This window comes from Spodoptera frugiperda, chromosome 12 (assembly GCF_023101765.2).
Source record: "Spodoptera frugiperda isolate SF20-4 chromosome 12, AGI-APGP_CSIRO_Sfru_2.0, whole genome shotgun sequence".
Lineage (NCBI taxonomy): Eukaryota > Metazoa > Arthropoda > Insecta > Lepidoptera > Noctuidae > Spodoptera > Spodoptera frugiperda.
In genome coordinates, this window is record NC_064223.1 from 7,404,177 (window position 1) to 7,432,110 (window position 27,934).

At 33.7% G+C, this 27,934-nt stretch overlaps 7 protein-coding genes across 10 annotated transcripts in view; 4 read left to right on the top strand and 3 right to left on the bottom strand.

Moving 5' to 3' along the window:
* Positions 1-14: 14 nt before the first annotated feature.
* Positions 15-5,870, bottom strand: LOC118262364 (succinate--CoA ligase [ADP-forming] subunit beta, mitochondrial). The gene is made up of 10 exons (XM_035573628.2): positions 5,702-5,870; positions 4,008-4,199; positions 3,836-3,906; positions 3,328-3,490; positions 3,084-3,224; positions 2,819-2,939; positions 2,047-2,190; positions 1,829-1,956; positions 1,602-1,754; positions 15-1,479 (listed from the first exon to the last, which is right to left on the bottom strand). The coding sequence occupies exons 1-10, from the start codon at positions 5,765-5,767 to the stop codon at positions 1,300-1,302; spliced, it is 1,359 nt and encodes a 452-aa protein (XP_035429521.2). The 5' UTR covers positions 5,768-5,870; the 3' UTR covers positions 15-1,299.
* Positions 5,871-6,738: 868 nt separating this feature from the next.
* On the bottom strand, positions 6,739-8,480 carry LOC118262252 (transcription termination factor 5, mitochondrial). The gene has a single exon (XM_035573444.2). The coding sequence runs from the start codon at positions 8,340-8,342 to the stop codon at positions 6,759-6,761; it is 1,584 nt and encodes a 527-aa protein (XP_035429337.2). The 5' UTR covers positions 8,343-8,480; the 3' UTR covers positions 6,739-6,758.
* A 262-nt stretch (positions 8,481-8,742) lies between these two features.
* LOC118262361 (uncharacterized) lies at positions 8,743-10,474 on the top strand. The gene is made up of 3 exons (XM_035573622.2): positions 8,743-8,984; positions 9,082-9,357; positions 9,465-10,474. Exons 1-3 carry the CDS (start codon positions 8,849-8,851, stop codon positions 9,731-9,733), a joined length of 681 nt encoding a protein of 226 aa, XP_035429515.2. The 5' UTR covers positions 8,743-8,848; the 3' UTR covers positions 9,734-10,474.
* LOC118262358 (uncharacterized) overlaps positions 9,776-27,934 on the bottom strand; it is a 119,854-nt gene continuing 101,695 nt past the window's right edge. For all 3 annotated transcript variants that reach the window (XM_050697796.1, XM_050697794.1, XM_050697795.1), the window contains exons 8-11: positions 23,818-23,992; positions 23,290-23,405; positions 22,253-22,367; positions 9,776-10,975 (exon numbers count right to left, since the gene is read on the bottom strand). In XM_050697796.1, coding sequence (XP_050553753.1) covers positions 10,482-10,975; positions 22,253-22,367; positions 23,290-23,405; positions 23,818-23,992 — 900 coding nt within the window. In that variant the 3' untranslated portion in view covers positions 9,776-10,481. The remainder of the gene's footprint in view (positions 10,976-22,252; positions 22,368-23,289; positions 23,406-23,817; positions 23,993-27,934) is intronic.
* LOC118262362 (uncharacterized) lies at positions 11,486-18,444 on the top strand. The gene is made up of 6 exons (XM_035573623.2): positions 11,486-11,670; positions 15,649-15,787; positions 15,964-16,103; positions 16,298-16,453; positions 16,754-16,840; positions 16,998-18,444. Exons 2-6 carry the CDS (start codon positions 15,654-15,656, stop codon positions 17,147-17,149), a joined length of 669 nt encoding a protein of 222 aa, XP_035429516.1. The 5' UTR covers positions 11,486-11,670; positions 15,649-15,653; the 3' UTR covers positions 17,150-18,444.
* LOC118262360 (uncharacterized) lies at positions 18,724-21,941 on the top strand. Its single transcript, XM_035573621.2, has 5 exons — positions 18,724-18,900; positions 19,047-19,255; positions 19,606-19,801; positions 20,079-20,207; positions 20,500-21,941. The coding sequence occupies exons 1-5, from the start codon at positions 18,864-18,866 to the stop codon at positions 20,658-20,660; spliced, it is 732 nt and encodes a 243-aa protein (XP_035429514.1). The 5' UTR covers positions 18,724-18,863; the 3' UTR covers positions 20,661-21,941.
* Positions 26,994-27,934, top strand: part of LOC118262359 (CD82 antigen) — a 70,027-nt gene continuing 69,086 nt past the window's right edge. For both annotated transcript variants that reach the window (XM_035573620.2, XM_035573619.2), the window contains exon 1: positions 26,994-27,553. The gene's annotated coding sequence lies outside the window, so the exon portion shown is untranslated. The remainder of the gene's footprint in view (positions 27,554-27,934) is intronic.

Sequence of the window (27,934 nt, forward strand, 5' to 3'; positions counted from 1 at the left end):
TAAAAACAACAATACAGATCTAAAATAATATTTATTAAATTAGTTTATCCTTCAAAAGAAGCCAAAAATAAATATTTATACTGTAATACACTAAACATACATATTTGGATTCGACTGTTGATACCATATGTTGTACTTTACTATTCGAAAAAAATCTCCGTGGAGATCCTTAACGTGGGAAATTAAAATAAGTTGCTATTTACAAATAAACATACATACAGTACATAATGTACACAATACTAATTATTGCGTCGTTACACGTCTCATACCCTTCTAGTGACGAAGGCGTACTTAAATTAACAATACATACAATGATCGTAAATTATAGCTAGGCAATTGAAATACTTTTCTCGATCGATTTACGTTCGCGATAATAACATTATAGCAAATTACAATTTTATAACAACCTGAAGCATTTTAACACTTCACTACAACATCAATGCGTTTATAACAATAGTTCTTATGTGTGTAATATCGAACATTTTCACTTATACTAAATGTGGTTCAATAAATAAATCAATGAATTACATTTATTTAATCTAATTGGCTATAATGCAACCAGTTTCTAATGACAAATCTGATCAGCAACTCACTATCAACTACAGAGTGGTTGAATCAATGACTTTGATCTAAGTGCAATCAGAATTTATGAATAGGATAAAGAGTGCTAAATAGTTCACATGTAGATATCACAAAGTACTTCAGCATATTCTCGTTTATATATAAATATTAATTACACATAGTAACATGGACAACTAGACTGCAAATATACAATGTTATAAGTTCTCTGTGAAATGACTAATATGTTGGTATGTTTAGAGTATGTTCACTTTGTAATAAGCATAATTAATGAACTTCACTATTTAATTAAACTGAAATGAAGGCGGGTGACGTATTACTTCATTTACTATTGAACTGATGACTGATGGCACCTTTCTGGAGCCTATTTACAGATCCAAAATGTTTGTGATAGGATACTGTTCTTAATTTTCTTCTGGCAATTTGTCATAGGCAGACAAGGAACATTCCATAGCCCAGTGCCAACAAGCACCCTTCTAGCGGCTGGAACATCCCTTATCATTTCACAGATAACATGTTCCTTTATATAACATAATATGCCACAATGAAAGAAAGACAGCTGGTTGTCGCTAGTCAAATGAAAGTGAGTGTTGGACTACTACCAAGCATTACAATCATTTGTATCATATTAGAAGCAGCAAGATAGACTGGATTACGTTATACAACAATGATGACCAATTAGACAGTAATGGTAAAGATTATGAAAATACTGCATTACTTTTACTTCTCCATCATATACTTAGGGATGTCAAATTTCACCTCAACTCCGGCCTTCTTAGCGAGAGTCACAATCTCGGCGAGCTGTACCACAAGCTGGGCAGCTTCGTCAAGGTCATCACGTGGCACCAGACGGAGTCCAGATTCTGCTATCAGTTTTCTCGCCTCATTCACTTTTGTACCCTGTCAAACAGATTATTATTAAATCACGACTAGTCCCACTACTTTAATAATAAAAGATATTTCGGGAAACAAAGACCTGCTTGAAAGAATGCCATATTTACTAAATTAGATATAGAACATACCTGAAGACGGACAATGACGGGCAGTTGGATGTTAAGGTTCTTGGCAGCCGTCACGATACCCTCGGCAATAACGTCACACCTCATGATACCTCCGAAAATGTTCACCAGGATAGCAGTCACAGCTGGATCCAACAGGATGATGCTGAAGGCTTCCTGCATGAGATAGTGAGTGATTAGATAAGAATATACATCTATTTATACCAATTCTTTAATAAAAAGAAACATACCGCTACAGCTTGCGCGGTAGCGCCACCACCGACGTCCAAGAAGTTAGCAGGGTCGCCGCCATGCAACTTGATAATGTCCATAGTAGCCATGGCTAACCCAGCACCATTCACCATGCACCCAATAGTACCTATGGAATAAAATTAGTTTTTTACAAGTACATTGCTTGAATAACTTCACACATACATAATTATGATTATCCATGCTTCATGCACCTTACCATCAAGTGCAATGTAGTTCAAGTTATGTTTGGCAGCTTTAACTTCCTTGGGATCTTCTTGTGTAAGATCTCTCAAACTGAACAGTTCTTTTTGTCTGTAGTCTGCATTGTCGTCGAATCGGAACTTAGCATCCAAGCAGAAGACTGAAACAAGTTACAAACTATTGTAAATATTTACTACATACAATAAATATTTATTATTTGTCAACATATTATAATATGGTAATTTGCGTAAACATTACAGCGGCTAGAAATGAAGGCCAAGTACTACATTATCAAGACATTGTACTGAGACACATGTCCATTCCTGATAATTTTAGACTTATTTATTGCGCCGTACACTCTCTCACTCTGCATGTCAATACATAAGTTAATACAATTTGCATAATGCATATACAATTCTATTTGTATGAGCATATTGGAAGTGACTTGTTAATTTTGTAATACGCGTAATTTTCTTATGAAAAGAAATGGTGACTTTTGATAGATTATATTATATGAAATTACTAATCATCATACATAGTAGTTTTGTCATTTAGGACTAAAAACCAAATTATAAAAATAAAAATTATAATATCAATATTGAAAGTTACACAGTGTACTACTATCATCAACTAATTTATTGTTTCCTGCCAATAGACTGATGACCTATTTACATCATGACCGTTGATTAAACGCTAGACGAATCAATCAGTTTGTCCTTCCAAATCAACAAGTATATCTTTTTGCTACCACACATATTACTTCGTTATTTTATAATGAAATGACTTACATTTTCCAGTAATAGCATCTTCAGCATAAGGGTTGACCTCAATCAGAAGCGCATCTTTCTTCAGGAACAGATCATACATCCTTTTCACCATATCATGTGCTTCCGCAGTTTCTAAACCGATCTAAAAAAAAAGTCTAATTAAAAAACTTAGCACATTTTAATTACGTCTTAAATACAGCTTTATTTATCATATCATTGTGCCAAATCACAATCATAGCAAACAAACTAAAGTACTAAATACATAAAGCAATCTAAATATGTATACCTTTTTCAAAACGCGTGTGATCTGATCATCTTGGATACCAAGTTTGATATCAATGGGTTCATAGGTGATGGCGTCAGGGTTTGTAGCTGCAACATCCTCGATGTTAACACCACCTTGAGATGATGCAATGATGACAGGACCCTGAAACATATTCAGTATTAGTAAACAGCTAAGTTTAATGACCTATGATCTTGAACCATGCAGATTAGTGAATATGTTGAATAAGTTAACTTAATTTACATACATTGAAGCTGCGTTCCATCATGATGGCGATGTAGAACTCTCTGCGTGGGAACTTGCGCTCTGTCACCATGACCTTGTTGCAGATGCGACCCGCAGCACCAGTCTGTTTCGTAACCAGTAGCTGGTTCAGCATTTGGCTTGCTAACTTGCCAGCAGTTTCGGGTCTGTAGGCAAAACATTAGTTTTAATATAGGTATAAATGTTAACAATAGTTACTTTTAAATTGATTGCTACTGCTTGTATGCAAGTTCACTTACAATGTCATTTATCCATTATTCAAGTGTTATGTTGCATTCAAACAGTTTTATGTTCATTACTAGCATACAATCTAATTATGAACATGGTGGTAAAACAATGCATATTGACAACCGAGACACCATTAATGACAATACCGACGTACCCAGAGATTGATGATTGCAATCACTCATCTTTTGTTTTCATATTATGGCAAATTAAGGATTATCTTTCAAAACTATTATTATTTAAATGTGTATAATTCTAATACTTACGAATCAACCATTTTGACTCCACCCTGTAGACCACTTTTGAAGAAACCTCTTCCTCTGCCTCCAGCAAGTACCTAATTTAAGAACAATATTATTATGTGAATATAATTTATTAAGGCAGTATTTAGTATTGTTGCAAATTAATATATTTTTAATAACAATATTGATATATTACCTGAGCTTTGAGCACAATGTCCTTAGTGTTGAGTTCTTTGGCAAACTTGACAACTTCATCGGCTGTGGTAGCCACATGGAACTTGGGTACAGGAATGCCATGATCACGCAACAATGTGTAGCTTATGTACTCATGGACATTCAAGTTACGGACTTGTTGTTGACTAGGATGATTTAGAGATGCAACCAATAGCTAGGAATAAGAAAAACACAATCATTATTAATTATTATTAGAATCTATAGAAACTCATACTTCTGATGATAAGTTTGTATCATAATGGTCCCAATTAAAATAATCATGAAGCAAATACAAAGATAAGATGTCATAGTTGGATTTCCCTTTAACATAGTGCAGTTTACAGAGACGGCACGGGATGTTAGAAACCACACTCTACTCTATTTTCCATGTAGCAGGCCTATACTACAAATACATTGCCACTTGTGCACATGTTAATATGTCACTTTAAGGGCATATAAACTATCTACACCTTATTACTTATAATATCATTGCCCAGGACTGATTTGTGTCACAGTGCACCACCACATAATTGTAAAAAACTTCACTGTAACAGTTTTATCATATTGCAGTATTCCTATTTTTCTACACAATCTTGACATCATATACAAACAAGAGAGAAGTTTGTAGATAGTTTTATCACAGAATAATAAAATCTGATAAATGTTGAATCATTCATAATATGATTATTTTTTGCATAGATTTTTCTTTGGACATTATAACTATGCATAAATATTAAGATACAAATTAATAGCATCAGACACAACAATTGTCCTGTAATAATTAGCTACAATTAAAATGCTACATATATTAATATAGTAAAGGAGATAACCAATGTGCAAACTGGGTGTGACATGTGCATAGGTATAAATTAGATAATCACTACAGCAAATATTGAACTTTGTACAAATTCAAACATGTGACTATAGGATGTTGGTATATTATGGATTAATCATTTGTATTTGATTCATTTATTTATTATAAACAATTATTATCACTTACTATACAAATGGTAGATAGTTAAAGATAACTATTAATATTGTTGACTTTGAACAGTGACCAAAATTAACATCAATCAGCTAGTCTGGCTACATTAATATACTTGGAAGATAGTAATAATAAAAAAGTGCTTCAAGTTTTTTTAGTTTTATGTATCAGTTCTCACCAATCTCTACTTTCTTATTTGAAGGTAAAAAAATCTAACAAGAATTGTTATTTTTAATGATCTATTATGTTAGAACATATGGATTGAAACACGCCTACATGAGCGTCTAAGTAAATAGAATGTTATTTAGATATTTATACTAGGTATTTATTTTAAAAATTAAGGAATATGTTATGAAAATTACGTTCTTTACAAACGTACTGGCGATGACGTAAGGTCACAAAAGCTGAAAATGACAAGGTCAAATTTATAAATAAAATTTCTATTAGCTATCAAGGTCTATCATTAAATGAACTGAAAAACATATATATGTGTTTAGTAGCATATTATATCACACCAAAAAATTAAGAAATTTTACAGTCCAATTGAATAATTCCGTCCAATTGGACCACGTCAATTTTCTAATTTGTTTTTACACACTTCTAAGACAGGAAGCCCATGATTTTGGACTGCACCGACAAAAAAATATTTTTAAAGAAATATAAAAATATAATAAAGCCATTTTTGCAATTACCTTACTTCCATTTTTCAACAGAAGAGTTTGGGCAAGACCTAAAGGACGGGGAAGTAGAGTCGCCATTTTTGCACTACCACAGACTACAGACAGAATCAGCAGTCTTCATAAATTAATTTTGTGACATTTTGACATTCATCGAAATGTTGCCATTAAAATGTAAACAAATATGTAGATGATGTCACTTTTCCTTATTCATAAAACTTACTAAAATGAAAATTAGTCATCTTACTAATTTCTATTACGAATACATTTCAATTAACTTTCATTTTGAATCAAACGTGTTGCATTTTTGAGATATAAAATTTATATTTCAAATAAATATTAATAATTTCGTATTATTAATATTTATTTGAATTTTCGTATTATTAATTTTAAATAATTTCGTATTATTAGTAATAATTTCGTATTTATTTATTAAAAAACTGCCTGCCTCGTTGGTCCAGTGGTCGCAAGTGCGACTGCCGAACAAGGGGTCTCGGGTTCGATTCCCGGGTCGGGCAAAGTACTACTGGGCTTTTTTCGGATTTTCGAAAAATTTCTCGGTAGTAGCACGGAGTCTGGAATTGTGTCCAGTATATGGCAATAGGCTCACCCCCTATTACATGGGACTTATAACACAAATGGTGAAAAGTGAGTGTACATTGTATAGCGGCATTACGTGCCGTAATGTGCACCTCTGCCTACCCCTTCGGGGATAAAAGGCGTGACGTTGTGTGTGTGTTATTTATTAAAAAAGTATATATTTATAAGCTTGGTCGTGCGGGCGTCGTTCCTACAACACGTTGCGCTGCAACCGGTCACCTAACCACTTCACAACTGTGTACTTTGTGAACAATAGTTGTCTACATTGCATTTTATTTGATCCCATAAGACTCTGCCTAATCGAGAAGGATAAAGTCAATTTTTATATAATGTTGTCTTAAAATAGAATAATTTTTTAAATAAATATTCATTCCAATAGCAACTAAAACATTCAATTTAGTCTTCAGAGGTTACTGAAACTCTGTGAATGTGAAAAAGAATAAAAACTTAAATATATTTTTCAAAGATTTATTTATATTTGGTTACTAATTAATTTCTTTTCATCTAATTTGTCTGAATTTTTATTTTTTTCTTCAGCCCATACTCCATTCCCTGAAAAATAATGTTTCTTCTCTAATAAATAAAGAACTAAACTTAATTTTTGAGTCTTGCTCAATGACCTATAACTAAAATTATCTTGAAATGTAGGTATTTGTTCTTGTATTAGTTTCCGTTCTATAATATCAAGTGCTGCATATATTTTCTTCCAAGGATATAATAGTATAGGGCAATTTTCATAAATATCTTGATCAGAAAATTGAGTAGAAAGATGATCATACACAGATTTAACTTGAAGTACTGGTGTGTTTATCCAGTAAGGATGTCTTTTGATTATGTTACGAATTTGTGTCATATTAAATTTCTTTCCAAATGATTGAGATATCCAAAACAATAAATCTTTTCCCTTTCCTAGCCTATCACCAGGAGCCTTTTCAAATATTTCATAGTGTGCTGAACTTCCAGACAGTACATTTAAACTGACACATTTTTTATTATTACTGTACAGCTTATTCAGTCTCTTTATTGCTGTTGTGTTGTAATATATCATTTTCAGGAATCTGGGATGGTTTATCAATGTACTGAACTCAGGTATATTCTTTGCTTGTTCTATTCTTTCTCTTATTGTTTCTGGAGCTAGAGTATAAATACTAAAACATCTTCTCTGCGCCTCACTGCTAATACCATATTCTTCTAAAATGTTTCTTATTTCTATCATAGTGCTACAATTTCTAGCAGCCAATTTAGGATGCATTCGTATAATTTCTTTGATATCAATTCCACCAATTGATCGAAAATTACAAATTATATTCTTTAAATTTTCTGGATCAGCATGTATCAAATATAAATTAGATTTGATTTTATGATTAGGTATCATAATTTGTAGTTGTAGAATTTTTAATGTTTCATTGATATGTTCTAATGGCCGATGTTTGATAGTAGGATAGGTGTTAACACCTCTGTAAAACTCATCGTTTGTAAGGTCCAACACAAGCTCTAGATATCTCTGTATAATTTTCAGGCGTAACACATATAATGTTGAGTTCTCAATATCTTCAGAAATTGAAGAGGTAAGAGATGTCGGCCACTGGGTCATGTAGCTTGCAAGTCTATTTTCAACATTTATGTAAGGGTGTAAGTACTCCAAGGATTTCAATTCTCCTACTTTCATTTGTTTAATTATTTTCAAGTATGATGATAAGGTTGACATGGATATATTCTGGATTCCACATTCATTCAATACTTTGTATCGAAACTTTAAGGTCACAGGCAAAATTGCGAAAAGTGTAGGCTCCTCAATTAGCGAGTGGGAAGGGAATCCCAATTCATTTACAGTTTTAATTAAACTTTCGAGGTTGTCATTGTTCATTTTTGTTAAAATAGGATGTTTCATACATAAATAGTGTGCTTTACTCTCACTTAGGTTTAGATATTTACTTAAGCTTTTCACATTATTAATAGTTTCCACATTCGTTGCACTGCTTCGCAAGTATCTTCTACTTCTGAATAGAAGACAAAATAAATGACTCCTTTTTGAATTCATGAGTAGGCACTGCATTTGAAATAAATTCGAATTACAAAAATAAATAATTAATCATCTTTGGTTTGCGTATCAAAAATATTAAGAAACCTTTTGCTTGTGATCCCGTCTCGTCGGCGTAAAACCTTTAACACTTGACACTTGACATGATTGACAATGTCTATATGACATTTTGACATGACACTTGAATTAAAAATAGTCATAGACTATCCTAGAAGAAACATTGTCCTAGTCTAGATATACAGTCGGAAACCAATAAAATTGTTTGTAATATTTTACTACTTTGTTTGTAACTATATGCTGTAATTAGTAACATTATTTACTCTATGGTACTCACAAAATTCTGGTATCTTTATAGTCTGTGTAATTATTGTTTACGCTGTCGACGAGTTACGACTTACGAGTTTGACACTGTTTGAATGTTGACTGAAATGACGTTTGGTTTTCGTTCGTTGACATCTATGGGCGTGACAACAAGAAAATATTTTTGATTGTTTTAATTCAAAATAATATAGGGTTTTATCATGGCTAAATCTAAAACAGGGCTATTTGCCCTGGGGTTCTTCATAGCCGCATCATTATTTGTGATAATTTCTTTTATTAGTCCTTATTGGCTAGTAACAGACGGCAAACTTAAGAATCCAAAGTTTATAAAAATTGGTATGTGTAGCGAATAAAATGAACAGAGTAAATATTGCCCTTAGAATAATTATAATTACCATAACAAATATAAACATTTGTCTTACAACAATTACAGGCTTATGGGAAGTGTGCTTCAATGGTTTTGAAGAGGTACATCATTGGTATGACACTGTATTTACTGGTTGCTGGTGGATATTCGAAGAGGAATACTACATCATTCACGATGTACTTCTACCGGGTTTCTTCATAGCAACACAATTCTTTTTTACCATCACCATGTGTTGTGTTATTTTGTCAATGTTTTTGTCTTACCTGTACATGAAGAAAGACAGAGATGATGACAAATACCTCACCCTGCTGGTCACTTTGGGCACAGTTCTTGTTATTGGAGGTTTGTCAAAGTATTTCTTATAGGTTTCTAAAGGAATGAACCAAATACATATAATAGATTTGCATTTGTTTTACAAATTGTTGAATACATATTACATTCACTTTCAGGGTTCTCTGGAATTATTTCTGTGGTGACTTTTGGTGCCCGGGGTGATGGACGTGACTGGATGCCTAACTGGGAACACAATGACCTGGGTTGGGCATTTGCTCTTGGAGTTGTAGGTGTTGTCCTACTTTTCCCTGCCGGAATACTTTTCTTAGTAGAAGCAAGAGTACAAAAGTACAAGAGACTTCATGAAATGCAGAGCAGGGAACCATCATCTTATACTATGCATGAGAGGAAGGTTGGGTATGCTGGTGGACATACTGACATATAGACATTTAGGCAGCTTTTTATACAAAATAATGACTCCGTCCCATCAGATCTGTAATTTTTATTACACAAATTTTATGTTATATTTTAGTAATATATGACTCGTAAACAAGTAATGTTTAGCTAATAATTTTGTACTGTTTATATTTTAAACAATGCCTGTAAATGAAATTGTCCGTCCAACATATTACATTGTATAACTAGTAGTTTAGACTGAGTATACATTAATGTAAGTTTTTACAACAGTAGTGCTTTGTTCAAATAGAAATAGAGCATTCTAGATTAAGCTACTAACTTTATTATTGATAAGTTGATTTTAAGATCAAATCAAAATATACTTAACATAGCTTCAAGCATGTTTGAAGCATTAAAATGGCACAAGCATTTATTATAAATATGGTTACATACTTTGTTTTATAATTTCAAAATGAAAATAAGAATCTCACTGTATACATACATAACTTCATACCTGTCTCCCATGGGTGTAGGAAGAGACTGGAATAGTTATTGCTATGAATCTATTACCATTTATAAATTACATTTACTATCTAATTTCAGATCATAATTATAAACTTATTATATTTTCTATTATGCCAGCAGTATATAGTGCTTTACTATCTTAATTTTTATTGGAATGTTAATCAATCATGCTTTTTGTACATGTATGTAACAAATGAATAAGAATTTGAATCTTTTTTAATGTTTTTATAAACTGTGTGTCTTAAATAAATGTTATATTAATACACTTGAAACTATTTTATTAGCTCATATTTAGGCTCCTTGAACAAGGATTTATTAATGATATGTATATTGGAAGGTACAGTGTGTTTGCACAACAGTGCCATCTTGGCTGCTTCAAACCCAAGGAATATACAGTGTGATTCCTTATATCCAGAGAGCATTCCATGAATAAAACCACTAGCAAAACAATCTCCTGCTCCTGAAACACTCTCAATTTTGCTAATTGGTTCAGTTGGATAAAATTTTGCCTCATTTTGATGCCCTACGTTCTTCAATGTAATGACTCCTCTGGATCCCATTGTAACAATCATAAACTGTACAACATTTGAAACACTGGAATACAGTTTTACTATTTCTGTCAGTTCACAGGAACTGCTTGTTTGAGATGATCCAACTGTTTGTGCCATAGCACGTAATTCCAATAAATTAGGCGAAGCGTATTTTACGTTGTATTTACCACCGAAGATTTTCACAGCTTTTCTTCTATCTGTTGGTTCGAAAAACACTGAAAGAAAATAAAACAAATAACAATAATTATTGAAATTTAATTTAGTTACAGATTGCACTGCGAGTTCGATTCCCGGAAGAATCTTAGTTTCGGTTTCAAGTGTAATGACTGATGTGTGTAAAATTGTGTATGATAGCATGATACTGGTGGTGTATGTCAATGTACCCTAAGACATGCTGAGTATAAATACTCGTAAATACCAAAATAAAATAATTAAAAAAATACCTAAATTAATTGTACATAACAATAACACAATTTTTCAGGGTGGTGCGTGTCATGCGTGGAACTGGTTTCGGATAAAGAGTTTCGGGAAAAGTATAACAACAGTTTGTCTACTACGCGTAGTTAGTAAAAAATAAACATTATTTTTTCATAGGTAAGTCTCAAACAACATGCAATCGGCAAAAAATCGTTAAAATTACGAAAAATCCGCGTCCATACCTTCATTCACCCAAAGTCATGACGTGATTTCATTCATTCTAATATTCATTCAATAAACGTCATGTCATTCATTCGTTGTCAGTTGTTGGGCGTTGATCAGTCATCACATTACAATTATTTGTTTTTGTATTTAAAAATCTAAATGTTTTGAATGGTAAACTATTTAATTTCTTGTTTTGGAGTGTATGTGATAAACATAAATAACGTTACAACAATAAAGTTCCATTTAATTGGAAAACACAACTAGATAGGTGAGTTGGTTTATGCATTAAAACTTCGACTTCTACACAATTTACAAAATTTAAATAATGTTATTATTAATCAATTTCTAAAACATTGTTATAATACACAACATTTACCAGGTAATGTTTGAAATAACCCCAGTTAATATAGACAATGTAAAAGGCTTATAAACCTGTTAAAATTATCCTAGATTTTTACCTTGCTAGGTAAAAAAGAGCCTTAAAATGTGGCAGGATTAACAGACTTCCCCTATATTCTTGGAAACGTAACATGGTATCTTAATACATATTCCAAATTTTGGTTTACTTAAACACATAAAAGGTGGCAAACCATTTTAATGAGTGGTAATCAAAATTCTAATTAGACTGGAATGGCTACAGTTGAATGAGTTAGTCATAGTAAAACAATAAATTTTGAAGTAAAACTGTTGCACTTTAAATAAGTGATAATATTAGGTAAGTACAGTAAAGTGTTTTGATAAACATATTAGTTTTGTTATTTCAAAAAGATTTTTCTTAGCTAGTGGTTAATGTAATTTTATGTTGCTTATAAACTTTTCAAATTTCTCAGTATTTTCAGTAATTTAGAGTTTATTCTGATAAGAGTGTGATATCTCTGAATATAGACATAAAAATGCCATATAATGCCAATAGGTTGTTATTCATTCATCTCTATACTAAGTATTTAAATTAATAATATTATAATTTTCAATCCATAGAAAGTATTTTAAATCTCCTTTATTTACTGTGTCCATTTTTTTATATTTTTGTATTAGTTTCATTACTTATAAGAATTAGTTTGGCTCATTTTACTAAAACCAAAGATTAACTTGCTTTTTTAAATATTAATCTGTTAAACCTATAACATGAATAATCATTCCAGAAATTATTCAATTGGTCATTTCCAAAAATAAAATTCTAGTGGAAAATAAAAAATATTAAATAAGTTTTGCATATTTATGAGTTCCCACAGTTCAAATGCGTGTGAACATTGTGGCATTGTGTTTCTGGGTGAATGTTATGCTGTGTATTACACACACTGCCTCCATTGAGTGTATTGCGAAACTCTTACGGAGGTATACAGGTAGTTAGGTAGACTTGCTATTCATCTCAGGTGTTTGACCTTGTATTTTGTGTAAAATGACATACACATATAAAGTTGTTACAAATTGCTCTGACATTGAATTTAACTAATTAACAAGTAAAGTACAAATGGTTATGCTTTTGGTGTGTACTTAGTGAGCTTTGTTTTGTTTGATTGTACTTGAATAAAGACTCTTTGTACTAGAATTCTTGTGAGTGTGTTGCATTTACTATAAGTAGTAACTTTGCAATGATTCTGATATGTTTATTGTATGACAAAAATTACAAATGTTATAAAATTGCAACAACAATGTATTGCAGCATAGGCTTAGAAAGCTACAATCTATCAAAAATGTTGCTAAGAATGCTTGCTTGCACTTTCGAAAATTTTCCTATGAACGAATCCTATGAATCATAACTTGAATTTCACAAACTCAAAATGCAGAATGCTCATTGGCTTGCCCATTTACTACCCCATTTTACTACTTTTACTCGAAGAACAACAAAAAAAGTAATGAACAGTAGTTGAAATCTCCACATCAAGATTCAATACTTCATTTATCCCCCTTCAAGACTGATTTTCATCAGAAAATTTATAAACAGTGGTTTCCATCTATCAGTAGGCAAGTAACTCGCCATTTCCCACGAGTCATGTTAAGCGCATGTTTTAGAATTGACGATGACGGGTCGTTCTTTCGACCTTTAAACTCCAAAGATATAAAAATAACAACTTAAAAACCCCCATTCTATACAATGTGGAATAACTCCTATTAGCAAGAACTAGCGTTGAGTCCGCCGAAGTGAAGCATTTCATTCATAACCATGTTCTCAATTTCTTTTTATGGGTACAGTCTATCAGATTTAATTGCGCTAATGACGGTACCTACCTATCTAGTTACCTACCTACCTGAATACCTACTTGCCCCACGGCTAGAGCCTCTGTGAATACCTTTTATGTAGCAAAGTACAGAAATAAAATTAAACGCTTTATAAGCACAACTCCTTAACCTTTTCGCCGCCCAGCTATACTAAACACGATGTGTCGCCGTACGCCAACGTATAAATGTATAATAAATGTATAGTACGAAAGTAGGGATGGCGGTAACATCATGTCGATAATGAAAAACAAATATGTGTAAATTTAAATTGGTACTCAAATTTACAATTAAAAATACAAACTGTTAAATTATAATGGTAATTTGTTTTATTTTATGAACATTTATACTAAGAAAAATGGGTATCCGTTATCGGAGATGAAGATACATGCATAGAGTTGCTAGAGATAATAATAATAATTCGTAACATTAGCCACTTCACTATTCATTTCATAACGTAGTCTGTTTACTTCATATCAAGTCATTGGCGTTCATAGCACGATAAATTTCGTAAGGAATAGAGTTGTCTATGCTTTTCTTTCTTTCTATAGAGTTTGGTTTGCTTTTGGTTTTAGTTTACATTTAAAATTAGGAACATTGTTTGTAGTGATTAAAAGTGGCAACATATGTGTAGTTTTAGAAATGGATGGTAACTATTTTAATACATTATCGTCCTCTTCTGATGTGCTTTCCCATTCAACATCAAGGTCGGAATCTGGTTCCACACCTTCTAACAGCCGCAACAACTCATCCGAATCATATTCGGTCATTTTGCACTGCACTGGGAAAGAAAAATGTGCGTGCACGCGTCGCCTGGCACTATGACACAATGACCTTGACGCCTATGCGCTTACGACTTCACAGGTTTACTTCTATTGAAGTTGACGGCGCTAGTGTCACTCGAAATCTTGCCATTACGTAGAGATGGGTCTAGCAATATCGAAAACCCTCAGTACATAATAATTAATTTTAATGAAATGATTTGATAGGTAGATGTACATTAATTTTGAAACGCATTGTAATACGTTATTTACTGACCGGAATTTCTTTTTATTCATAGAATTCAAAAAATGATTAGATGGAAAAGAAAACAAATATTATAGTAAATAAAGATTCTAATGAATGCAACTTTCGCGTCACATCACTGGCCTACTTGATATGAAGTCGTTGGCGTGCGGGATATAAAATTATTTGAAACCTTTTATGTTTTACCTTTTTAAAACAGAAAATAGTCTGTTTTGCATGAGAAAAAATAGTTCGTCGTGTCCAAATTACAAAATTACAAAGAAACAAATGTTTTATGTATCGTAAATGTATTTCTTATAGTAGGTAGATACAATGAACTTCTATAGAAGTAGTGGCGTGGACGGCACGAAAATCCTGAACTTCTATAGAAGTTGTTGGCGGTGAAAAGGTTAAAGATACTTGTATGGCGGTTCCATTAAATTGAAATAGTTGTCCAGGTACTTATTTCCTAATCTTGATCGTGCGCTACTATTTAGCTGCGTCGAGTTGAATGAATCATGTCACAGTAATTTTAATAAATCATAGTTCATCCACCTGGTTAATTTTATGAGTAAAATAAATAAAAACTGTTCACAAAATGGCATTAAAGTGATGACACATCAACATCGCGCCGTGTCTACTCGTCTGCATTTAATACAAGAAAAGTCTTGGCAATAATAAGCCTATTAACCTATTTTATTCATCGACCTTAATTGGTGCAGTGTCAAAGACATTGTTCGATTTGTGCAACGTGCAGTAACTACAAAACTAGACAGCAGTTTATTTAAACAATCGAAAAGCCTAACATGCTCGATAAACGTTTGAAAACCTATGATAATTGACTTTATTACTTTGCATATAGCTGTACGTACTTAATATTATGTAAGTACTATTTTGAAAAGACGTCGGTTAATTAATATGGACACCGTCTAACCCTGCGGTAAACAAAAGGAACTAACGTATTTTCATTCGTTGCTTACGGAATTCTTAATCTGAGATTCATTCATGTATTATTTTGTTACAGAGACAATGAAGAATAGAAGTTTGGCCGGTAATTGTGGCATTGGCGTGTTTGTCATTGCCCTTGTTACTGTGGCATTGGCATTCGGTACGCCCAGTTGGTTGGTCAGCGACTCCAGAATAAGAGGCGCCAAATTAGATAGGTTGGACATGGATACATATAAATACGGAAACATAAATAATTAGTAGACTTTTTTTTTAAGATAGGGTTTTTGTAAACTTGCATTGTTTAAAATTATAGTAGGGACTAGCGTAAGCCATATATATTATAGCTTAACCGTGTAGGAACATAATTTTCATTCAACGTTTTTTCTTTTAGATTGGGATTATGGAGTCACTGCTTCAGATCGCTGCCAGATCCTCTCGATCAATACCAAAGACGATTCTTCGTTGGATGTCGTTGGGTGTACGACCCCTTCACCACAGGATATGACAAGATCCGTGGATATTTACTACCTGGTAAGTCGTACTTCTTTACATTATATTTGTACGAGCGATGTACCGTGTCGACAGTAAATGATCAAAATTAGCAAAAAAAAAACCAACAATGCTATTATTTCTGTAACCTTATGAACCAAAAAAGTAATGGTTTTTGTCAATATTTAATAGATGTTTGTTCAACAAACCATTTCTTAATAATATATTTTTTGCAGGTTTCATGATAGCGACACAGTTTTTCTTCACATTGTGTCTGCTAGGAGTTTTGATATCTACAATACTGGTATTGATGTTCTTCCTATGTTGCGGACCAGATCAAAACAGATTTGTGACTCTGATAAAGAGTATTGGATATATTATGTTAGCTGCAGGTGAGATGAACTGTACCTAATATTGCGAAATATTTATTAACTAACGGGCTACAGAGTTTCTGCTAGAAAATTGAGATGTCAGGAATATGACCCTTATTAATTTTTCCGGTTGCGAGGCTGTAAGGTTGCCATTTATAGATGAAAAAAAAAGTACTTGGCCTGCTCTCGTATCAGCTCGAAGAGTTTACACGTGTAGTTTCAAAGCATGGCACAGGTCCATAATCATGAACAGCATGCCCGACAATTATAATGTTAATATTTCTTACTGTAGTTATAATATAAAAACTTGTTTGTTTTTAGGTATATGTGGAGTAATTGCAGTTATAGTGTTTGCATCATTGGGAAACACAGATGGCTGGATGCCAGATCATCCCAACAATTATTTAGGTAAGCAATCATACAACATACATAGTTTGAAGTCTCATGTATATAATGACTTTGTAGTGTCAGTATTGCATCCTTAAAACTCTTTAGTTCATACCCATAGAATTTATTCCTAAATCTATAATGGTCCAAAAGTAAAAATGATCCGTATTTTTTACAGGCTGGTCCTTTGGTTTGGGTGTCGTCGGTTCCGTGGCGTGTTTAGTCACCGCTGCCCTCTTCCTGACCGAGTCTAACATCCAAGCAAAGAAACGTAACAAGATGAAAGAATCTCAAGCTCGATTTGAGTTAGAGTACGAAACGAAAGCATAACGTTAAACAAAAATCACATTTAGAATTAGTTTAATGTTAAGAAAATAGGTATATGAGCATTGCTTATTGTGTTACATTAGAGATGGAAGCCTAGCAACAATTACAACAGAAATCGGTCCCGATTTCAGAAAGATTTTCATATTTATTACAAGAGTATAAGGTTGAAAATTAATTAAAGATATTAATGACTTAACTTAGCGACCAAATTTTGTCTTTATGACTGTTGAGGCCATGAAGCAAGTACAAAGAGGAGATGCCATAGTGTGATTGTACTGTGACACAAAAACTCCACTCTGCCTAATGATATTATAAGTAAAAAGGTGTAGGTAGGTTATAAGCACTCGGAAAGTGGCACATTCAAATGTAGACAATTGGCAATTTTGTAATATTATGGGATTGCTAGATGGAAAATAGAGAAGGATGTGGTTCGTAATGTCTCGCGCGCCCCGTAAAGTGTCACGCATTATGTTAAAGGGAAATCTAATTACATCATCTCCTTTTTGTATTTGCTTCATGGATAAGACTACCTGAAGCTGAGCTTGAGATACACTAAGCAATGTTTATGTCTCGAATTATGTTTAGATCTGATGAAGAACCATCCGTCCAAAATGGTCTGCGCAAAGTCCAATTTAATATTATTATGTATGTTTTTTTTATTATTTTACCAGTATTTTGCTTTAGTAATACATAAACATATTGTAGTATATGTAATTATGTTAGTTTACATATTTTTTCTAGTTCAGTTTGGTTTTTTGTAATTTTACCAAATATGTGGACAAGACTTTTTATAAATGGTCTGGATGTTTGAATGAGTGCCAGATTTGTTATATTAATGGACTACCTCCACTATTTTATATTGCCGAAAATATTTTGCTTTTAACATTTCGTATGTACTTTAATATTGACGAACTATGTGTATAGATCACAACTGTAGACATATCGTTTATTCTAAGGGTAACTAATGCACATCTTTTGAGCACTTTACATAATCATACTTATTGTATATCATTGTTATAGTGTAAATGGTTTGTAGAAATGACTTTTAATAATGTGCCTTTAATATGTATTTCTTAAGTGAATTCCAGAGATATATTTTACAATGCAGCTGCATTTTAAGTACTTGATATTATTATAAAAGACATGATTTATCAACGATGTACCTTTTTAAATACCGTCCTTTTTTTGTGTTGTTATATTAAGTAGAAAATAAGATTATAATTAGATCTATCTAATTTTATATGTATGAAACAATTAACTGCCTTATCACAATAAAGTTTTTATTTTATTAAACTTAATTTTGTTTTATTGTGTTTCTACAACTCCAGCCTATATTTTATTTATGTCTGTGAATTTGTCTCCAGAAAATATTGAATATAAAAAACTCACTGTATCCTTTCCATATGAAATGGAGTATATTTAAAATGTATTTAGTGCATTTCATATTTTTTTACTTCAATTTAAGGATAAACATTCTAGTTAACGCATGAATGAAAAAAAAAAAAAACGTAACAGTTCATTTTTGGACGAACATTTTAACGTCATTTTGCACAACGAATGTCAACGTAAACGTCTTTTCTGTCATTAGTGTCACATTTTGTTGATTTTGTTAGCAGTTGAGAACGCTTGTTTTCGTTTTAATAATTAATCGTTAATGTGATACCAACAAGTCTCCCGAAATATATACTACAAAAACTGATTAAACATAATCGACACTATGACGGCCGCGGACAATGAGTATCCTAAGGCTTCAAGTAAGTAATATTTACATCGGGCACGCCCATACAATTTGGAATCTTGTTGGATTTAACAGTTTTGATGCGAGTTTTAGTTTTATAAGGTATACTATGCATAAAAAGCCAGTTATGAAATATAAATAACAATGGTCACTTATTTACAGACGCAACTCTCATCGGAGCCAGCCTAACGTACATCGCTGGCCTATTTCTGCTGCTATCATTTGCCGGTCCCTATTGGATCGAGTCGTATCCCGAAATGTTTTCAAGTTTCAAACACATGGGCCTATGGGAATACTGTTTCGACCGTTTTCGCTTCCCTTCATACCAGTTTGACAAACTGTTTCATGGGTGCCACTACATCTTTAGTGAGGTAAATTTAAGACTTCTAGTTGGCTATTGCTAATGTTTAAAATACACGTTAAGTAATTTAGTTAATAGAATTGAATGAATCAATCCATAGATATAGAATAGAATCAGGTGTTACTTTGCAAAAATACAATAGATGCTTATTAACAATAGCTATAAGCAATTCTGCTTATAGTTAGCATATAGTTATCATTCGAAAACTTAGGGCAACCCATAGAATTCATGTTGTGTTGTGGAGTCTACAACTTTCTATAGATAATGGACATTTATTTCTGTAACATTAGTTACATACATCATTGTTTATGCAACATAGCATTGTTAATTTGTCACTAATACAAACTATACATGTTTCAGGAATTTTATGTGATCCGAGAATGGTTGCTTCCTGGGTGGTTAATGGCAGTGCAGTCATTTGTGACCATGGCTCTGATATTGTCATTCTCATCCCAAGTGTTGCTGGCGTGTGTCATAGTGAGATGGCCACTCCGCACCGTGCTGCGTTATGAATGGATCTTTGTCACTTCCGCTTTCATCATGGTGGCTATTGCAAGTAAGTTATCATGCAAATTTATATTAGTATAAACTGATACAGTACAGTACTGAATAATAACATTTTCTAAATGTAACTTTGAACAAATTAAGGACATACTTCCTATTATTGTACATTTTGAAATGTTGATAAACAATAGTGATTGTTGTCTTCTTTGTATTGTTTTTGACATAACAACAATAAATGGTTTTGTATTGTAGGTATTTTGTAGATCTAGTCATAAAATGACTATGAAAATAATATTTATTAATGTGTAATCATATAAACTTTGTTACAGGCGTGTTCTTGTTTCTGGCAGTAGCCATATTTGGTGGGAACTGCTACCGTCGTGACTGGCTGCTGTACCCCTCATTCAATGTTCTGTCGTGGTCATACGCTTTTGCTGTAGTTGCTTTCATCTTGTTCGGTGAGAATTTTAATTTTAAACTTATTTATATTTTGTGTTGAAAATGAGATATTATTTTATTATACTCAAATATAACTTTAGTTTGTGATAAAAAATAAGTCAAATGAATATAACTTAATTTCTTTGTAAATAAAATTTTCTATAATAAGTAAGTAATGCTTCATGATTATAGATTTATTTCTCTCTAGGCAAAAACCAAATTAAAGAGTACACACACTGTTTTCTTGTTCTATATAATCAAAGATGAAAGCAAAGAAGTTAGTTTGAAAGTAATAATTTCATTTGATTACAGGAGCGGCAGCGATACTCTTGTATTTGGAATCCCGAAAGCTTTATGAACTGCGTTTGGAAGCAAAGAATTTGGTAGCTCAGATGCAACACAGTCAGCCTGAACATGCTCTGCACCAGTTGCGCGACCAGTTGCAGCAACAGCGTCAAATGGGTTACATGTAAAATAACACTTGATTTCATACTTTTTCAATGTACTTTAAACACAAAGCCTTATATTGAACACAAAGTAGACCATATTTTTATGACTCCTTAGGTAATTATTTCACACATTAATGATACTAAACATTTTATCTTGGGCTTAGGCCACACCTTGGTATTCTGCTCGTGGTTAACTGCACTAACAGGAAAATCTCTACTGGTGCACATACTACGGTTTTAAAAATCTCTATAAAATATAGTTTTTGCAGTCACTATAATTTTGTCATATTTTACAGTTCAATTAAAAAGAAAAACCGCTAGTAGGGCCGTTTGAATTCGGTATTGTTTTAGTAACTCCCTCGGTAAGAAACGCCGCGATATAACTCGTCTCTAATCTATCTTTGGGTTATTGGGTTAGCAAACAATCACACAGCTGCCAGCTGCTAATTACATAAAAGCTTGTAACACAAGCTCTGACAAGTTTACATGAGATTACTACCTAAGTTCTGTCATTTCATTTTGTAATCTACATTGTGAGTAATCTATTTAAGATTTTACTCTGAATTACTGGTGAGGACTGAGGAGTAATAGTAATCTTGTGTAAAAAGGTATTTTTATTAGATCTAAGCAATTAAAATTCATCATCAACTGATATAATCTCAAGAAAAGACTTTTGTTTTGATGTTAGTTCTTACATATTTTACAGGATTTGTGTTCTAATGTAATTAGGCTAATTGGTTTTATTTCCCTCTATGTACTTATATATTTTGCCCTCCATTAATAATCTCAAGTATTTTTTTAAAGTATGAATTAAATTAGTAGCTAATTTTGATTTGATATTTTGTACACTAGGATATTAATTCACTTATTTTACAGTTTTAATTTGTGACTGATAATTTTTTCGTTCTGTTGACTAACAGTTATTATTATTTTTAAGTTATACTTAATACTAAGTATTGTATGTACAAGAATGACATTGTCTTAATTTTTTCTGTGTATTAATTTACGTATTATTTTTTATTATTCTAGGATTAGGTTTTTTACGTATATGATAGTATCTGTTTTATCAAAATGTATTTTAATCTAATTATAATTAAGTTTTGATTCAACAAACACGATGACACATGTACCTAATGAATTGAAATAAGTGCCTTGAAAAAAAAAATCTGTATACAGTGCCTTCGTGTATTATTGTTGGTTATAACAAATCCGTCCGAAAAATAATCTCATTTGTATGCCATTCCAAGGATGTGCACTGATTGTATGTACTGATAATTTTAAATAAATAATATTTTAGTGAACAAATGCTTTTACTACAAAATTCGTTTTTGTATCCTCTGTACTAACTAACCCATCTATACAATATTTTTTTATGTTCTGTAGCCATAAAGTTCAAGTCTGTCTTGAATCTCTAGGTTATACTTGCATACAAGTACCCGAGTACCTATAACGTAGATTTTAATTTCTGTTCATTTACTTATTACAGGATAATGACTAGTATTTATTAATGTTTCGTTGTCTGCCTACCGAGGTATAGTATACATAAATATAACTATTTTTATGCAGGTACTCGTGCCACATCTAATCGTTATGTTACGATTAATTGATCAACTTACCAGGTTTCTGTTGGCGTTGGCACACATCTAGTACGTGGTCAATAGTAGCCTGAGGCACATTGCCGTCGAGGACCACCAGTGGGGCGTCGTGCAGGACATCGATGTGCTTATTCACCTGTGTGACAACAATTTTCAATATTTCATGAGGCAGCAATGCCACCATCAGAACCGCTATCATTCATGGCCCCAGTTTTACGTTAACGTTCCATCATAAAATAATATTCGGAGGGTACGAAGACACATAATTTTGTCGTAAAGGGAAAGCCTCTACGCAAATATTTCATTGCGTAGAAACGCCTTCACTATGCCGACATATTATTATACCTACACGGCCCACGGTGGAAGACGTGGAAATACTTTATATTCACCTCAGTTCAAGTAGTCGGGAATCCGTTTTCATGACTGTAAAACGTTTCTATTATAATACGCACGAGTTTTTTACACCAGGTATAACACAACCTTAAATTATGTTAGTCTATCTTACATAATTTAATAATAGATCCGATTATAACATGGATAATTGGATACTTATGCATTCATTGAAAATTCGTTTAGTACTGCGTCTAAAATCATTGGAGAATGAAGTAGGAATGCGTGATGTTACGCATAAGTATTTGTGCATAAAACTAACAAAACCATGTTTGTTTAATTTCAATATTTTAATAACTGTATTGTGTACTATTTTGTGGTCACATCATATTGAAGCGAGCAAACGTGCTTAGTAATCTAAATAAAAACACGAGTTATGACGGGCATCCCATAAGTAACGTACTATAATAAAATTATGTTCTACGCGGTCGTATTGTTACACGACGCGCGACGTAACATGGTGGCGTAGTGCAACGTAGCACAGGTCTACGCCGCGAGGTGCATCACTACTCAATAGACCACTAGCGCACACTAAGATAAGAGAACTACAGAAACGTAGTAATTGCAAACAATGACATTTGGGAAGAGCCTGTCTAATGTATTAAATATATGTTCAACAATAATTCTGATCTTCAAAAGTATCTACGTATTAATGTATTTTTACGTACCAGGTCGATTGTGATATTATTGTGTAAAGCCATGTCACCCAACCCGATCAGGCATTCACCGCGAGAGTCCATTACGGCAGCGTAAGAAGGTGTACTGGCATTTTTTACGATACAATCTGCGAACGATAAGGAACACATTAGGGTCTTATCTACTTTGCTGTCTAAAATATGGGAAGAAAAGTGTTTTCTTAGAAATGTATTTGTTTACACAGAATATTACAGTAAAGGCTTTGTAATACTTACTTACGGTATAAATTAAGGTATTGGCTTATTAAAGTAGTTGATTAACACTAGATTTCTAGCGATATTCCATCATCTATGGTGCTACGGTGCTACGAGCTACGGCTACGGCTACGAATTTGACTACGAGGTTTTAATGTTGTCAACTTGTAATAAAACACTGAATTCGTGCTCTCTTTGCTAGTACATGACATTGCAGATCTCAAGACCTCGGATATTCAAGCTAAAATCCAGTACTTAGCAGAGATTTATTTCTATGAATGATGTACGTATAAATAATATGAGTACCATCTAGTAGCAACCCTGGTGCGATGTTGGCTAAGTATTCTCCATCTGCATCGTCCCCCACGGCAGTGAGGAGCTTGGTTCTGCCGCCACGCAGCCTCCACAGAGCCTCAGCCATGTTGCGGGCCACGCCACCGCCGCTCTGCTCCGTGACACATGCGTGTGTGCTGCCATCCAACTGAAATAATACCGACATTTACCTAGAATCTACTATCAAAGACGTGCTTCTATACAATGTGATAGGGGTGCGACTTCTAACCCGTTAAGGCTGAGTACTACATCTAATTTTATCGACAAAAGTCGGGGGTCAAAGGGGTCGAATCCCCTCCCCCAAAAATTATGGCTATTTTAATATTTTTTTTTCCTTTTTTTGATATCAAAGGTTGTATGCGTCGTAGAAACAAAAAAAAACGACAAACGGTAGCTAATAACCTTGGCTAACTAATTCATTACTTTTTTCATATGTTTGATAATGTTTTGGTGAGAAAAAAAATCATTTATGAATTATTTTTACCGAAAAAATCACTATTTTTCAATATTTTCAATTAGGGGTTCAACCCCCCATATTATTTTTTTTGTTGATAAAATTAGATGTAGTACTCAGCCTTAACGGGTTAGAAGTCCCACCCCTATCACATTGTATATAAAATTATGGCTAATATTCACTATACACTACACCGAAAATTATGAATCTATCTTATCACCTTTCAGATTTTTTTTTGGCCATATTGCGGTCTGAATGAAGTGTGAGTGTATAGATTCGTATGGAAAAGTCGTATAATAATATACTTGCTGCATATTACCATGTATAGAACCGACTGCGCTGAACAGAAAATGATTTCTGCCACCAAAATGATCTTAAAATATTAAGTTTTCCTGACGCAATTGAAATAATCCAAGAGAACGAACAATTTACATCGCTGCCGTTGAAGTCCAAGTCATACGTAAAGTGGTTGCATGCAGGCATGTCCCTCATGTTTCAAGAAAATATTCCAAAATGTCCATCCACTGGACGTAGCCGACTTACATTTTTCCATTGCACTGTATATTTTAGTATAATGTGTTACGTAGTACTGTGACCAGAAGGAAGTGCTTTATTGCATGTGAATTTTAATTGCAGGGCGGTTCATGACGGGGCCGCATGGCGAGTAGCGTGGGTAGTTGTAACACAGTAGTGATGTGGCGCCGTTCGTCAACTGCATTTAAATGTCAACGAATAAATGTCGAGGTTACTCGCATATAGTTAAGCAGACAAAAGTAAAGTTAAATTACTTCTTTTTTATCACTTCATATTTCTAGATTTGGCATATTCTTAGGGAGCTAAATTAACCTTATGGATAATCAGGATACCGCTGATGGGTGATATTCTCGAGGTTAGGTACCTACATTTATTTTCGATAAGCGATGACATCTAATTTTTTTTGAGGATTCTTAATGATTGACATGCTGTTCATGTATTTTAGAACCTTATCACGAAATTGGGCATGCATTGTTTTGATGAGTGAGGGGTACGACGAGCACGTCACTAAAGCAGTGCATGTCGGCGGGCAGCAGGTGCGGCGGCGGCGGCGGCGGCGGCGGCGGCCGGCTGTCCGGTCAGTGGGCTGGCGAGCCCCGGGCGCATGCCGTTGACCGCATTGATGCTATCAGCGACCACCATGCTGCCGCTGCCCGCAGTACACCACTGCATTATGTGATCCATTTGTTTTTGCGCACAGATTTATGCTACGCTAATGTTTTTACGTTTGAACTTATTCAATTATATTTGTTGCTGCGGAATTTCCAGCTTTCCGTGTCGCATATATTTTCTTGACTGACATTGTTTCGTGTGAACTGTGAAGCAAATGGTTTTGAATATTTTTATGGCGTTTCAGGTGGATGAATGCCAGAACTGGCTGATTATTCAGATTTATGTGCAGATAGCTTACATTTTGATTGAAAGATTTAGAAAAGTTTTACTGAGGCTTCTAGAAATACATTGGAAGATATATTCGTTTTTACCGATACCTCTTTTTGTATTGTGCACATCATGTAAATCACAGTTATATTGATAAACACACCGTGGACCGCCCACATTGTACGAGTTTCAAATTACTCATGGATGAAAGCAATAAATTGATGAGTTTAGTGACGTCACTGTCCATACATTGATTAATGTGTTCAAGTAAAGGGTTTAATTATATTAGGGTTGACTGTCTTAAACATTGATTTAATGAAATATTCGTTTGTAGTTTACGCGATATAAATACTGGTTGGAATGATTCATTGGCATTCTATGCTAATAGGATTTATTTCTAGAGCTTAAAGTCTCGGTATACCATATTACGTATTTTTACAAAGGGTGGATATTTTAGGCTAGGCCAAAAAGTAAGTAAATATACTAATAACCAGATCTGAATAACTTATATAACTAGATAATCTGAGCCTAATTCTTAATGAAGCACAAATACACTAGATACTCCTGTTCACTCCGGACAGTCATCTTTAACAAAATAAAACAAAGTGTTGAATTTTGAATGTTATCCTATACTCCATAAGGCATGCCATACAAATACAGGATTTTCAGGTTTAGATTATTATTAGAAAAACAAATTCATTCGAATAACAATTGATCCAAATTGAACCTTGGACAATGAGCCAGAGTGTCAAAGCACTCTCGAGATAGATACATATAATATACCCTCCCTACTTCCTACAGTCGTGTAGGAAGGGTATTATTTTATTTTACAGTTGAAGGTGTGAGGTGTGGGTACCTTAACGTAAGCTGACACCATACCACAGTCCTACTACACGTGATCCGAAACATCGGCATCCGTTTACAACGCCTTTTACACGACAAATGTACTTGTATACCATATTGTGATTTATTGACGTGATTTGTGAAACACTACACTACATAGACTTTTTCCTATTTCTAAATATCATAAAGATACCATCAGTGGAACTAGTTACATCAGTATATTAGTATTCCATCCGCACCATCTGTATGTCTCTATAAGTTATTTAAAAAACGTCCGATTAATTTTGGAGATGTAATTAGGAAGTTAAACAAGCGTTTGAATCGATTAAGAAATTATGGGCAAATGAAATATGAATAAACCCGTGACGGAGTGATGTCAAAGCGTTCATTTAGTTAGACAGCCACGCCTCTCGCTTGCCACGTTATGATAGCACTCACTCAGGGTACATTTTATTATTCCCACAAAAAGATGAAAGGAGAATAAACTCCTCGTTACTCAAGAGATTGTCGAGTACTACGACATGGCTGGAAACGTATTGGAAAATATCTGTGTTTTTGCAATAATCTGTTAAATTTTTATAAACGATTTTGCAATGTGGGAGGGCGCTGGGAAGGCGGCGGTATCGAGCGTGGGCGCGCCGCCCTAGCGGGACAGAAGCCCTACAGTCGAGTCCGCGGAGAGGCCGAGCGCGCACGCCCGACGCCGACGCCGCTCGCTCTCACCGCTCGCCCCGCGCACACCACGCTGCACATGACACGCCGCGCCGACAACTGCACGTGTATGCAACCGCCGACCACCGCCACCGGACGCGTGTTGTTACGATACAAACCTTGTTGAGTAAACGTCATGTGTAACCTTCGGCTCCTCTAACAAATAATTGGCTCGCCAAAAAATATTGTAAATTGATAGTGTGACATTAAATATCATGATACGTGTCAGAAAAACAGTGTTTATCGTATAATTTGGGCGGCGGCGAAACGTCTACGTCATGCTACGAGGTAACTAACATCACATTGTATTTATTGTAACTAAGTTAATTTCCCAATAATTACGTAGTTGACAAAACGGGTATTTAATACCTAGTTAATCTTCGTGGGTGTTAATGCGACTAATAACTTAATTGTATTAAGTTCAAATCTGGTATCTGCTTACCTTTTCGGCGAGATTTAATACTTGTCGCTCGAATATTTAAAGCAATTTTACGAATAAAGTGTCGGTAACATGTCTGCCCGTAGTTAACACTGAAATAACCTTATTATACAAACAAGATAACATTCAAGAACACGAAGGGTCTAGTGATTGATTTAAAATAGACAATAATTGGTAGTTACGCGTGCTACGACTAGGCGTATCGTCATGAATTTTATACAAGAAAATAA

Coding starts and splice junctions, on each gene's coding strand:
- LOC118262361 (XM_035573622.2), top strand. CDS start 8,849: ATGGCTAAATCTAAAACAGGGCTATTTGCCCTGGGGTTCTTCATAGCC. Junction 8,985..9,081: donor TCCAAAGTTTATAAAAATTG/GTATGTGTAGCG, acceptor CAACAATTACAG/GCTTATGGGAAGTGTGCTTC. Junction 9,358..9,464: donor CACAGTTCTTGTTATTGGAG/GTTTGTCAAAGT, acceptor ATTCACTTTCAG/GGTTCTCTGGAATTATTTCT.
- LOC118262362 (XM_035573623.2), top strand. CDS start 15,654: ATGAAGAATAGAAGTTTGGCCGGTAATTGTGGCATTGGCGTGTTTGTC. Junction 16,104..16,297: donor CCGTGGATATTTACTACCTG/GTAAGTCGTACT, acceptor TATTTTTTGCAG/GTTTCATGATAGCGACACAG. Junction 16,841..16,997: donor TCATCCCAACAATTATTTAG/GTAAGCAATCAT, acceptor TATTTTTTACAG/GCTGGTCCTTTGGTTTGGGT.
- LOC118262252 (XM_035573444.2), bottom strand. CDS start 8,342: ATGCAGTGCCTACTCATGAATTCAAAAAGGAGTCATTTATTTTGTCTT.
- LOC118262360 (XM_035573621.2), top strand. CDS start 18,864: ATGACGGCCGCGGACAATGAGTATCCTAAGGCTTCAA. Junction 18,901..19,046: donor TGAGTATCCTAAGGCTTCAA/GTAAGTAATATT, acceptor ACTTATTTACAG/ACGCAACTCTCATCGGAGCC. Junction 19,802..20,078: donor CATCATGGTGGCTATTGCAA/GTAAGTTATCAT, acceptor ACTTTGTTACAG/GCGTGTTCTTGTTTCTGGCA.
- LOC118262364 (XM_035573628.2), bottom strand. CDS start 5,767: ATGGCGACTCTACTTCCCCGTCCTTTAGGTCTTGCCCAAACTCTTCTG. Junction 3,225..3,327: donor TGATGGAACGCAGCTTCAAT/GTATGTAAATTA, acceptor AATATGTTTCAG/GGTCCTGTCATCATTGCATC. Junction 1,755..1,828: donor CTACCGCGCAAGCTGTAGCG/GTATGTTTCTTT, acceptor TATCTCATGCAG/GAAGCCTTCAGCATCATCCT.